General features: G+C 45.5%; 1 protein-coding gene across 4 annotated transcripts in view; it reads left to right on the top strand.

Moving 5' to 3' along the window:
* Positions 1-13,765, top strand: part of LOXHD1 (lipoxygenase homology PLAT domains 1) — a gene marked incomplete at both ends in the record, with an annotated part of 125,188 nt that overhangs the window by 93,550 nt on the left and 17,873 nt on the right. For all 4 annotated transcript variants that reach the window (XM_084252108.1, XM_084252107.1, XM_084252106.1 and 1 more), the window contains 4 exons: positions 1,888-2,015; positions 5,557-5,674; positions 6,592-6,766; positions 7,730-7,915. In XM_084252108.1, coding sequence (XP_084108234.1) covers positions 1,888-2,015; positions 5,557-5,674; positions 6,592-6,766; positions 7,730-7,915 — 607 coding nt within the window. The remainder of the gene's footprint in view (positions 1-1,887; positions 2,016-5,556; positions 5,675-6,591; positions 6,767-7,729; positions 7,916-13,765) is intronic.

The following is a 13,765-nucleotide window of genomic DNA, read 5'->3' as shown; positions in this document are numbered from 1 at the left end:
TCTGTTCCTGAATCCAAAACCACTGGGCTACTAGATTTAGGTCCGAAGCCATCCCATAAAGATAAGAAGAAACCATCCTGAACCTGAGTGCACCCTGCTGGACCGTAGACAGAAACAGAGAAGGTCTGGGCTTTGGGTTCATGATAGACAACAGGGGACACCTGTCCGCCCCCCGCTGCTTGGCAGTGTTGGAGCAGGCCCTTCTACAGCATAGACACCCTCCCCCAAAACCAGACAACTTGGTCACAGCCAGATGATTGAGCACAGAAACCACCCAGGGACCCTGTCCTCACCCAATTCCCAGGTGTCCCACCCCCTCCACCCCTTGCCCTTCAACTCAGTACAGCTGCATCTCTGAGCTCTTTAGGCTCTGGAAAGCCAGGCCCACACCCCATTATTCATGTTACAAAGGAACACAGGTTTGCCACTTGACAAAGAACCACAGGTTTCCTTGGACTAACCATCTCCCCAGGACGTCTGCGCTCAGACCAGAATTACAAAACTCTTTCCATGTCTCTTTCTGGAAACACACCTATTACATAAAAGGAGATGTGTCTGTGTAAAGGAAAGATGGACACAAAGGACATAGGTATCTGGAGGGACCAGCCCTGAGGGGCCAGTCTCCGCAGGACCACCAAAGCGTTCATTTTGATCATTCTGATTTGTGGGCCTGTCTGGGTAAGAGCAAAGAAGTGTCAGCCTTGTTCCTAATAGCTCCTGCTGCCTGTCACGCATGCCCTTGTTAGGTGGCCTAAGAGGATTTCTCTGGAAAAGCAAGAGGTTCTCCATGCATTCTCTCAGCAAACATGACCTGGACTTTTCCTTGGGGCCAGCCTGAAAGCACTGGGGCCTGGCAGCCACGCTGGCAGGGGCTGGCCACTGCTCTGAATCACTTGGGCTCTGAATTTGAAGGCTTCTGTGTTGTGGGGACCCAGCACCTACACAGGTGAAAATGCAACATGGAGCCATGGAACAGGGAAAGGCCAAGGTTGTATGAAGGAGATGGCAGCTGGCATTTCCCTGCCATGTGTGCCAGCCTTGCCTGAACTTTTGAGACCTACTTGCCAGGCACCTGATGAGAGTGCTTGGAGGAAGCCAGGACAGAGGACACCCCCGAGCCCAGATGAAGGGGCCCCTTTCAGAGGAAAAACCAAGGCCTTGCCACCATCCTGGGGAGAGCGGGCTGCTCCATCCCACTCATCCCACAGACAAAGGGAAGACATCTTTGGAGCAAAGCTCAGGCATGAGGAAGGCACAATCACGTAGAATATCACACAGAATAGACAATGATCCTGCTTCATAAATGAATAGAGGCGGAGTTCCCTTAAATTTCACGTCACCCCCCCACCCACCCCGCATGCCTTGCTCATGGGCTGAGAGTGTGTGCCGGCTGCTGGAAGGCAAATCATCTGTGCCTCTCACAACTCTGCAGAGTCGTTGACCCCTACTACGCAGCAGAGCAGGCAGAGGTGGTGAGCTTGGGGGTCTGTCCAGGTTCAACAGCTAGCAGGTGGCAGATCTAGGATCCAAATGATGCTTTGAATGGTCCCAAAATTCACCATCCTGCCACCATGCCCAGCTAGAATGCATGGACATCAGTTGGAGTTTGATTGACAATCACCTACTGCTGGGGTTTTTAATCATGTTTCTATTGCACTCGGGTTCGCCATGAGAAACAATCCTCTCTAGCTCTGAACTGGACATAGCCAGGCACAGAGAGGGCAAAGGCCTGACTTGCCTTTCAGATGTTTGCAGATGATTAGGGGGAGGGTTCTGTTCAGAGCCTTGTCTTGGAGAGCATATCTTCTTGCCCTAGTGGGCGCCTAGTGAGGTGAGGCAAGTGCACAGGATTGGTGGGCACCAAGGCTCAGGCCCCTTCTCACGCAGGTGCTCTACGAAATGACAGTGTGGACCGGTGATGTGGTTGGGGGTGGCACCGACTCCAACATCTTTATGACACTCTACGGCATCAATGGCAGCACAGAGGAAGTACAGCTGGACAAGAAGAAGGACAGGTATCCAGAGGCAGCCTCTGGCCTCACCCCTATTCCATTCAATCCTCCACACTCTGGTCCCACCCTGCCTTCAACCAGGCTGCTTCCCTCACATTCTCCTCATACTTTGGGATGTTCCAGCCACCACACCTTTGTCCATTTGATTCCTTCCTTCCAGAATGCCCTTCATTCACTGTCGTCTGTCCCATACCTTTCTCTTTCAAAGGTAAGCTCAAATCTTCCTCTTCCAGGAAGTCTTCCTGGATCTCCTCAGCCCATAACCCTACCTTCTTTGTCCTTTCTCCCTTCCATTCTTCCTTCCTGCTCTGAGTGGTCTCTGTGTTTCTCTCCTTCCTTCCACCTGTCACGCAAAAATGTCTGTCGTGAGGTCTGTAGATTGGTCCATAGCATCACGTCATGCACTATGACAACGTAGGATGTTAATATTGGGAGGGCTGGGTGAAAAGTACACAGAAATTCTATTTTTGAAACTTTTTTTAAATGTAAAAGTTTGCAAAGTAAAAGCCTAAAAGAATTTTTTAAATATTAAAGAATATGTCAGGTACTGTCTTAGTTACAGTTCTCATGGAGCTTAACACCAGAGGGACCCACAGCAACAGCATGAACACATTCATGATCGGGCTTAAGTCCTTTGCAGGTATTGACACACCCAGAACTCTGTGAGAGTCATTATTATCACCTCCATTTTACAGATGAGAACACTGAAGCCCAGCATGGTGAAGTCTACCTGTTCAAGGTCCCAAAGCCAGTAAGGGGTGTCCATGGGAACTGTACCTAGACAGTCCCCAGGTTCTCCTGCCTCTGAAAATAGTCACTACTCGTGCCAACAGAGGTGCCCCCTGTGGGACTTATCATCTGTCGTTTTTGCTGGATGCCCAACTTAGCCCTGGGTATGGCTGGTTTTCCATGTTCAGCTGTTGTCCCCAAACCATCCCTGACCCCTAGTATCTTAAGGATAAGAGGGGAGAGACTCAAAGTCCAGGCCTGGGATTTCTAAAATCTACCTACAGCCACTTGCCTCTGACTCACTCTGCCACCTCCCCTAGGCTGGAAAGTAGTATCCAGGCTGACTTCCTTTCTGAGTCCTCATGGCTCCTAGTCTGGCCAAGCACTTAGTGCCCTCTCAGTAAGTCCTTCAGGATGGTGTGGATGCTGAGGACAGTAAGGAGGATGGTCAGGATGGTAAGATGACAGTGAGGGTGATGGTGGGGATGATGGTGGAGATGATGGTGAGGATGATGATGAGATGGTGGTAAATATGGTGATGAGGAAGATGGTGATGATAGTGAGGATGGGGGTGTGGGGGCGCTGAAACTCCTGGGGGCCAAGCAGAGGATTCTTCCCATGGACACCACAGTTCATGAGAACAGGAGCTCTGTCCATCCTATGAGTTCATCCTTGGGTTGGAAGGGGCATGTGACAGCTGATGAAATCAGTTTTGCTTGCCTTCTTCTCTAAATGCTTCTCTCATTATGCAACTCCCATTTCCTCCTGGCATTCTCCCCTGAGTGACTAGGATTAATGACGAGAATAATGGCTAACATTTATCGAGCACATGCCCTAAGTGCTTTTTAATATATATTAACTTATAACACCCCAGCAATTAAACCTGTGTAATTGGCTTATGCACTTGACAAATAAGGTAGCTGACACACAGAGTTGAGGTAATCTGCCCAAGGTCACACAGTGAATATGTAGGAGAGCTGGATTTGAACTCAGCTACTAGGAAATAAAGAGACCAAAGGACAGCAGAGGCTATTTCTTTAGAGCTTGCTCTGTAGCAAGGGCTTCAGCCACCATCACTTGGTTTGGCAGAGATCAAAGGCTGCCAGGATCATGGGTAAGTTTCATAGTGAAACATTTTAGCATGGTGGAGCCGGAGGTGAGCAACAAGATTCGGGCTTCTTCCGTGATTGGATTAGGGTATGCATTGATTTCCTTGGTTGGTTCTGCCTTAGGGGCAGGGGCAAAACTGGGAAGCTGGTGGTCACCCACCATGTCCTGACTTTCATGGCCTTTTGCTGGCGAGACTGTGGTCTGATTTTCTGGGATGGTCGCTGCAGAGGGAGTGGCTTGGAGCTCTACTGTCATGTATAGTCTAGCTATTGTCACTTTTTTTTAAACATTTATTTATTTATTTTTACAAGCACTGGGTACAGTCAGAAGTGCGGGAGGGTGAGAGAATTCACCAGAGCCAGAACGGGAAACAGAGCAGGCAGACTGACAGAATACACTGCTCAGGGGAGCAGCAAGAGGCAGGAGAGGTCTGGGAGCCATGTGGGACCCTCACCCGGTGGCCGGGGATCGAACCAGCGCTGCAGAGGCTGCGGGCAGCTTCACAACCCAGCACTCAACCACTGCACCACCAGGGGAGGCCCTATTGTCACATTTTCAATCTCTTACAATCATCTCCTCTATTCTGAGCTTAATTTCCACCCCAGTTGAGATATCTGGATTTTCTAACTGTCCTATGCCTACCTTCCCCCTTGCTTTACTGATGGTTTAATTGCTGGTGGGAGAAATAGATACTTCCTTTCTGGTAGTATCTAAATTCTGGGCCTCCCCTGGTGGTGCAGACGGTTGAGCGCCGTGCTGTGAAGCTGTCTGCAGCCTCTGCAGCACCAGTTCGATCCCGGCCAGCCGGCAAAGGTCCCACAAGGCACGGCGGACCTCTCCTGTCTCACCCGCTTCTCCCCTTGGCAGTGTATTTTGTCAGTCTGCCTGTTCTGTTCCCTGCTCTGTCTCTGGTGAATCCTCTCACCCTCCTGCACATCTGGCCTGTACCCCGGTTCTTGTATAGATAAAATAAACCTTAAAAAATAAAATAAAAAAAAATTAATTCCAAAAATGTTGCTTGAAGGTTATATTATAAACACAACCATACTGTAAGTGCTTTGAAGAAACTTGTTAGGGTAAAGGATTATGTCTTGTGAATAAAGATTTATTTTGTGAGGAGAGTCAAAATACCTAAATTTCTCTGGCTGCAAGCTCAGGGCTCACACATTTTGCCTAATTTCATTTGTACACTGTACCCAGTGTGTAGACTGAGTAGAGAGAAGTGCAGTGCACGCACTGCTAGAGTTGTGCAGTGCACGCACTGCCCCTCCATTCACAGAGGCCCTGTCATTCATAGAAGCTCTCTGAAAACTTGGCAGTATGGAGCCCTTTTTACATTTTAGGTTGATGTCCCATCCCAGTTGGTCCATATGAAAGTTTTGTGAGACTGCGGGGCCAGCATCATTCTCCCTAGAGCACAGAGGAGGAAACCGTGCCCACAGCGGAGATGCAGCAGTTCTTAGCGATGAGCAGGACTTACGACCCAGAACTAGTCACTGTTGATTCGGGATCATTTCTACCAGCCAAGCTGTTCTTTTGGAAATCTATCTGGGGTGCAAGAGACAAGCTAATGGGAAGTCACTGAAAGCTGAGAAAGGGGCCACCTAAAGACTTCTCCACATAACCCGAATCTGGTCTCTGGTATGGCCTAGCCACCTCACCAAGGTCAGTTCCCCTTCTTCCTGCTTCTTCTCCCTACCCCTAGATTTGAGCGGGAGCAGGACGACACCTTCATCATGGAGATCCTGGACATTGCTCCCTTCACCAAGATGCGCATCCGAATTGATGGCTTGGGCTCCCGGCCCGAGTGGTTCCTGGAGAGGGTAAAGTATCTGGGCCTTCACTTTCCTTTCCACCCGCTGCCCACTTCTTCATCCTGCTCTTGTGGGGTGCTGGTGGGTCCTGTCAGCAGGCAGATGGCACCCTACAGGGAAATTACATGAACCTGGACTGTAGAGTCCAGTAGGCCCTTGGCATGAATTTACCAGAGAATTTAGTTCTAATTATTTGTGTTCAGTCAAAACTGAATCAACTCCAAAGAGTCTCATGGGCTGTCAGTGTAGCGTGGACAGAGGCTTGTTGTGGGCTTCATGGAGGAAGTGAGCTAGGGAGGATTAAGAGGGGAACAGCAAGAAATGGGATCCCGAGAGGCTCTAAACGGTGGGACCCATGGAAGATGGCAAGGGACTTGCGGGGCCCTTGTGATCACACAGTTAGACGGCGGCCTCTTTTTTCATGTTGAGCCTCTGCTGCCCTCTGAGACCATCCTCTGCTCCTCAGTCTACCAGAGGCATCTGTCTGGAGTCCCCTCAGACACCTCCTACTCCCCTGTTCAGCCATTACCATATTTTCTGCCCAGGTCAAGGACAGGCTGGCAAACTCCAGATTTGCCTCCAGGAGCTTGTGGCTGAGAGTGCTTTGGTTGCTCTGGTTTTCTGTCATTCAAACATTGCTTGTATACAATGATAGGCACCTCTCAGAAATATGCTTCTATGGATTGCCAAGTTTGGAATCTCCAAATTAGGGCAGTCGTACTTGGGGGTTCAGAGCCTGTGCCCGGCACAGAGGGTGGGGTCTTTTTCCTGGACAGGCCCTTTCCACCCACCTCCTGTCTAAGTCAGAATTCATCCCAGGTCTGGGAAAGTGTGTCCTTGGGGTTCAGCCAAGGGGGCTGCATGAGCAGGCGGGGGTGCTGGTGGAGGTGAGGGAGGGCGTGCCCGCTCTGGCTGCCCCCATCCAGATCCTCCTAAAGAACATGAACACCGGAGACCTGACCATGTTCTACTACGGAGACTGGCTGTCCCTGCGCAAAGGCAAGAAGACCCTGGTGTGTGAGATGTGTGCCGTCATCGATGGAGAGGAGATGATGGAGTGGACTTCCTACACCGTCTCAGTGAAGACGAGTGACATCCTGGGTAAGTTGGGGGTCCTCTCCAGCCCCCACCCCCACTGCCCACTCCTCCCCCTGCTCAAATTCTGCCTCAAGCCCTAGGCATGTTTCCTTGGAAGGCCTAGAAACTTCTGTTTTCTACCCAATACCATTTATCCACTTTTGTGGAAAAAGTCCTAATGAGACTTTGAACCAAGGGACCCTGGCCCTTTTGTCAGTCCTCAGCCTGAGTAGCCTGGGCCAGCAGTTCCAGGTCAGATTCCTTGTTGTCGTCTCTACTTTCCAGCTTTTTTAATTTCTCCAAATAAGTAGACTTGTATGGGGCTTTCTAATGTTGGGGGACTAAGAGGAGGTCCTCTGACCTGCCCAACCTTGGGTAACGCTATATTAAAACCTTTCTTTTATCTCCATCAGTGTCCATTATATTCATCCTGTTTCCTAGTTGCCGTCCAAAGATCTCTATCCTGCTGGGGCAAAGCCCAACACTCTTCCCTTTCTGAGTCTTCTTTGCTTTGCCCCTTTCAATATTTCATTATTTGTTCTTTTCACCTTATTTCTTAAAGATATTGATGATTTTCCATCTACTTGGACTTTTCCCATTTCGTTTGGATAAAGTTTTTTTCCAGTGACTGAATTGGCTCCATCCCTTCTCCCTCTGGAAAGTGGGGGACAAACTCATTAGGTATGGTCAGCACTTTCAAAAGCAGTATAGGAGCTTGACTCAGAGGCTTTCTGTGTTCCTGCTGCTGCCCACCATCCTGCATCCATCCAGGGACATGCATCTCAGAGGCCCTTGGGTTGCTCCCCTCAGCCATGTGCTTAGCAACCATCTTCTGTGTCAGCTTCAGCTTGGGCCTAAGGATGGCCTCATCAACTCTGACTTTGTCCTCTCTGCTGGCTTCTCTGAGGTTCCCATGATCGAGGGAAAAGCAAGAGAATCGTGTGTTAGAGACGCCAGCACCCAGAGCCTCATCTTTTGCACCCCCAGGAGCAGGCACCGATGCCAATGTGTTCATCATCATCTTTGGGGAGAATGGGGACAGCGGGACCCTGGCCCTGAAGCATTCGGCCAACTGGAACAAGTTTGAACGCAACAACACGGACACATTCAACTTCTCTGACATGCTGAGCCTTGGCCATCTCTGCAAGCTGAGGGTCTGGCACGACAATAAAGGTAGTACTGGCTCAAGATCAGGGAGGTGGGAAAGGCAGGCTTAGCACTCTGCCCAAGCTTGTGCCGTCACGCTCCCTGGCACATGCTCCCTTATGCCCCAGGTAGTAGGCAACTGACAGTGGTCAGTTAGCACCATTTGGTGTTCTATCAGCAGAGCCAATGACCCTGGACAAAGTTTAGAGATGAAACTCAGTTCCTCCTGCTTTCTCCCCAGGGAGATGCTTCTTAATTTTCTGGGATGTTAGGATCTTCTTATTCAGGTATAAAAATTAAGATACAAAAAGGTAATTATATCACCAAACTTACTTCCCATAGATTTTCTATGTGGAATATGCTTGTTTACTTGCAGTAACAAGCCTAAAATTAGTCAAATTCACTTATAAATATAAATGATGGAATAGGATATAGGCCAAGTGAGAGATGTATTTTTAACTTCAAAGTAGCTAAGGTACACTGTCATGTCTGCAACTGTGATGAAGTTTGTGTGCTCAAGATTTCTTAGGTCAATGTTTAGTTGTTTTCAATCACTTTAGCCATTTTGTCTGGCTTTGGACCTTTATTTTCTACTTTATGTAGATAGAGATTTGTTAAATACTAAATTTCACCACACGGAAACTTACTGCTTTCTTAGTTCCTGTTATTCTCACTCACCCCTCATATCTGCCTTTGAAACCACCTCTGCATAGCCCACTGCTCAGAGCTCTCTACTGATAACACACATACTGATGACATATATAACCCTGCCTTGTGTATGTTCTTGTTTAAAGACACCTCATTTAATATCAATCATTGATTTGTTAGCAGTGAACTCGTGACCAACAGCACCATAACTCATGCATGAAGGAAAGTTACATAACACATCTGTTCTCACCATAAGGCACATCACAGCCTTCTTGCACTTAGGAACACCAGACAGCTTGTGAGTATTTCAAATAGTGAAGTCACCACCAAAAAGCACAAAAAAAGTGAAAATCCTGGCACTCAGTAGACCATAATGTGAGAGCCGAAGCAAGAAGGCAGAGTGTCATTTGCTTCCACTTCAGCTGACAACACGTGCATCAAGTCCCTCCAGTTTTCCTCCACCCACATATGTCCCTATGTGATGGTGATCAAGCATAAGTGCTCATTTTAGGGCTATAAATACATTTTAGCAAAAGGTGAATTTATAATACAGAATGAGCAAATATGAGATTCAGCTGCATCTGTGGACACTATGGTCTGGCCTTGTCCTCAGGGCTGGGGTTAGAACAGTGAACAAGAACAAGATTCCTGTCCTCCTCCATCTTGAAAATGACCTGCTAGCAAAAAAAGTATGTTTATTAAACAAGCAACTGATTTCAATACTGAAGTCTCTTTAAAAGGGAGTCCACAAGTTGATAGCACTAAGATTCACAGAAGACCTCCCTGAAGAAGTAATAATTAAATTAAAACCTGAAGCGCCAGTAAGAATATACATTAAGTGAAGCTTGATGTTTGCCAAAATTGAAGGAACACTTTTAAGTAGAGAAAATAGCAAATATAGAAACCCTAAGAGAGAAGAAGCCTTTTTCAATTGAGACATAATTGACATTTAACATTATATCTGGTTCGAGCATGTGGCATAATGATTCAATACTCGTCTACATTGCCAAGTGATCGTTACAATCAGTCCAGTCAACATTCATCACCTCACATAGTTGGGATTTTCTTTCTTGTGATGAGAAATTTTAAAACCTACTTCCTAGCAACTTCTACATATACAATACAGTAATACAATTCAGGTAGTAGATAAGAATAAGGTGATGCAAGATATTACAAGCTAGGGGCCTCCCTGGTGGTGCAAGGGGTTAAGACGCAACCTATGAAGCTGTCCGCAGCCACTGCAATATGAGTTCGATCCCCCGGCCAGCCAGGGAGCTACCCACATGGCACAACAGACCTCTCCTGGTCTCGCTTGCTGCTCCCCTCAGCAGTGTATTTCAGTAGATCTGCCTGTTCTGCTCCCCACTATCTCTGGTGAATCCTCTCACCCCCCACACCTCTGCCCTAGTTCTTGTATGCATAAATAAATAAAACTTTTTAAAAAAGTTACTACAAGCTAGATCAAAGCCTGGGACTGTATCCTAATCAAAGAACCTCAGGAATTTTGGTATGTAGGGAAGATATCCTGGTATCTGTGAGGAGTAGGTTAGACAGAGAAGAAAACAAACTAAAAAAAAAATGGGTTAAAAAATGGTGGGAGATGCTGATGTCTCGCACAGTCGTGGCAACAGTGGGGAATGGAGGAAGAGGAGAGTGACTTGCTAAATGTTTAAGGCAGAGGACTTGTTAAAGGTGTGATTGAAATGGAGACTTAAACAAAAATGATGAGGATGCTGGAAGAATTTCTTCATCTTGATGTTTAATTTGATGGTTTAATTTGATGTTCAATTTGATGGTTTGATCTGATGTCCAGTGACAGTGGGTTCTGAAGTTCAAGAAGAAGACTAGTTGGGAGATACTGACCTTGGAGTTGCTAGAGCAGAAACAGCATTGAGGTCATGAGAGTGAATATGAGGTTTTTGTGGAGGAAGTGCAGATTGAGAAAAACAAGGATAAACTAAGCAGATTTCTGAAAATTCCAACATTCGTGGTTGAGTAATGGAAGGGAATGAAAAGAAGGGAGAGAAGGAAAAGAGGAGAAGCAGAAATTGTGTCCATGGGTTTTTACTTCTGAAATGGAAGATATTTGGGGAGATGAGCACTGTCTGGGGAACTCTGTAATGCTGAGGATTGTTCTCTGGCCATGAAATCCTAAGATATGGTGCATTGGTTCCCTCCTCCATAGTTTCCTGGAAATAAATTTAATAAAGGAAACAAGAGACTACAGTTGTTTTGAAATAACAAAGCAATGAAAATGTTTTACGTGTTTATTTATCCCTAGTAAATTCCCAGAATCCCTTGATGAGAAACTTTGTTATACAATCAAACATTTAAATCACTTTAACAGAGAGAAAGGAGGAGATGAACAGCCTTCTGTACTTAAGTCATTATGTCTTTTATGTCATGTTCATCAGATAAAAATGTTCTTTATTGCATCCTAAATACTCCCCCCATATCACTCTCTGCCTGAAAAGGTCAGGGATGTCTTTTCACCCTCCCTACTTTTTAATCTGTTTTGTAATGTGGAATCGATGGTGTGGCACATCCGAATTTGTAGCAATGATGACATTTTTCCATTTAAATGGCTTTCTCTTCACTCTCTTCTCTTTCCTAGCTCCCTAAAACCACAATCCTTATTTAAATTCCACCTGGCATGAAGTATCTTACATCTTTTGGACCAAGCTAACAATCATTCATAAAGGAGAAGATGACTCTGCATCCAAACTTCCCTCCCCCTACTGAATTCTTAAGCATCCATCAAAATCCAGATTAACTGTTACATTCTTTTTTTTAAATTTTTTACATCATTTCTCATTTTTGTACAATGTATGCATTTTCATCTTGGTTATAGTCCCCATAAAATTCTCACCACCCTTGTTTTGATCTTACTCTCTTCTCCCCCCCTGTAGTATGTCTCTGGTTTATAGTTGCTTGTTGATTTTGATTTTCACTTTATTATAATTAGTCTTTTTCCTGATCCTAAATTACTGCTATGAGTGAGACCATCCAGTATTTTTCTTTTTCTTTCTGGCTTATTTCACTGAGCATGATAATGAAGCTCCCTGATGGCAGCAAATAAAGTTAGCTGCTCTCTGCTCTGTCCTCCCAAACTTTTTTTGTTCATACTATGCTGAATTGTAATTGTCTTGTCAATGACAATAAGCAGACTTTGGGCCTCAAGGGTAAAGAGGTTGAGATGCTTGATTCATCTTCATATTCTCTTGCACTTAGTAAGTATCTAATAATTGTGTGAATGAATGAATAAATTGATATCAAATATCAGGTGGTAACAGCTTCTGGATCCTAAACAAGTGATTGTAGAATGCCATCCTTTTTTAGATTTCTATGGAGAGAGCTTTTTTCCCCTCTAGGTGTTTGAAAGGTCTTAAGATGTAACACATACATCACCAACCCTTATCAAATTTTGTTATTTTTGTTTCTTTTTTTTAAAGATTTGTTTATTTATGCATACAAGAGCTGGGGTACATGCCAGAAATGCGGGGGGGGTGGTGAGAGGATCCACTAGAGACAGAGTGGGGAACAGAACAGGCAGAATGACCAAAACACACTGCTGAGGGGAGCAGCAGGCGAGACAGGACAGGTCTGCCTACCATGTGGGTTTCTCCCTGGCTGGCCGGGGATCTAACTCATGCTGCAGAGGCTGTGGATTGCTTCATAGTTTGGTGCTTAACCCTGTGCCACCTGGGAGGCCCTATTTTTGTTTCTAATTGTAAGTTTAGTGCATGTAATAGGGTTCCCTCAAATTCTTTTCTGCTCAGAGCCTCATAAATAGGATATTTGCAGTTATAGTCATTAAAGATTCAAGATAAAATTATCCTGGATTTAGGGTTTGCCCCAAATTCAGTGACTTAGGTCCTTGTAAGATAAGAGGTTACAGAGAAACACACAGAAAAGAAGACCATGAAGGAAAGAGACAGAGATTGTAGCTAGGGATGGCCACTATAAGCTAAAGAATGCCAAGGATTGCTGGGAGTCCCCCAGAGCTAGAGAGAGAGCCAGGGAGATTCTTCCCTGGAACTTCAGAGGAATCATGGCTCTGCTGACCCTGTCAGACTTGTCTCCAGGGATGAGAGAGAGGGAAATTTCTTTTGTCTTAAAAACCAAGTTTGTGGTCATTTGTTACATAGTGGCCCTAAGAAATTAACACAGTGGGGAAGGCCTTTCTAGGGTATAGTAAAGACTTTCTGAGATCCAAAAATCACTCATCTCTCAGCAGTGGAGAATATGCCTGAGGACTTGTTGCTGGTTGGGAAAAATATTCCAAGCCATTGCGTTGCTCTCTGATGCAAACCCATCAGAGAGCCCAATGTCAGTGGGTTAACTGCAACAGCTTAAAGTACAGTGAGGACAGGGAGTCCAGAGAAATAATTCTCAAGGTTGTGTCAAGTGATGATCTGGCTGACAAACTCATTGCTTTTAACTTTTAGAGATGTCTATATAGTCCTGCAGACAATTTCATGGTAACCGGGACTATTCCTCTAAGCAGGAAAAAAAGGCGAGTAATTTAGAGATAAAGGTCATCACATATAAGCTTCTGATCCCATTCTGGACTTGTCATTTAATTCCAGTCACTGGGACCTCTACCTTGTGACTTAACTCCCACCAAGCACCCCACCATGATTATATCTTCCTGTTTATGATTAACAAACTCTCTTATGTACTTACCTCCTGAAAATTCTTTCTATTGCCTTACCCAACTTGAACCCCTTCCAAGAACAGCCATCCTATTTGTAACTGCATGCTATTATTTGTCTCCTTGACTATCAGTTGTGCAAACACCATTACCTTGTTCATTGCTCTTTCCTTAATGCCTGTCACACTGATTGTATTATATGGTAGGCACTTAATTTACTGTATTTCATTAGAATTTATTTACATCTGTGTTTCAGACTCTTAGACCCACCTCTGTATTTTCATGCTTCAGTCATGAGAAACCCATATGTCTCTGGAATTTACATTATTCCTTGTGCCTTAGGACTTCCAAAAATTGAGGCCTGGTATGAACCTCAAAGTCGTAACTAAGTCCTCCAATAATAGTTGCCTCTTCTTCCAGACACTTCTTGTGCACATATATATACTTGATTGTGCATATATCTAGACTTTCTCTGTTTTCCTGATGCATTTTTCTTCTATGTAAAAACCTAGCAGTCAATTCTTTATTTCATGGTTTTCAAAAAAAAAAAAAAAAAAACCTGAAAGAAAAGGGGG

The sequence above is a fragment of the Talpa europaea genome (assembly GCF_964194135.1).
Source record: "Talpa europaea genome assembly, chromosome: 13".
Classification (NCBI taxonomy): Eukaryota; Metazoa; Chordata; class Mammalia; order Eulipotyphla; family Talpidae; genus Talpa; species Talpa europaea.
This window is presented reverse-complemented; position numbering and strand designations above follow the sequence as displayed.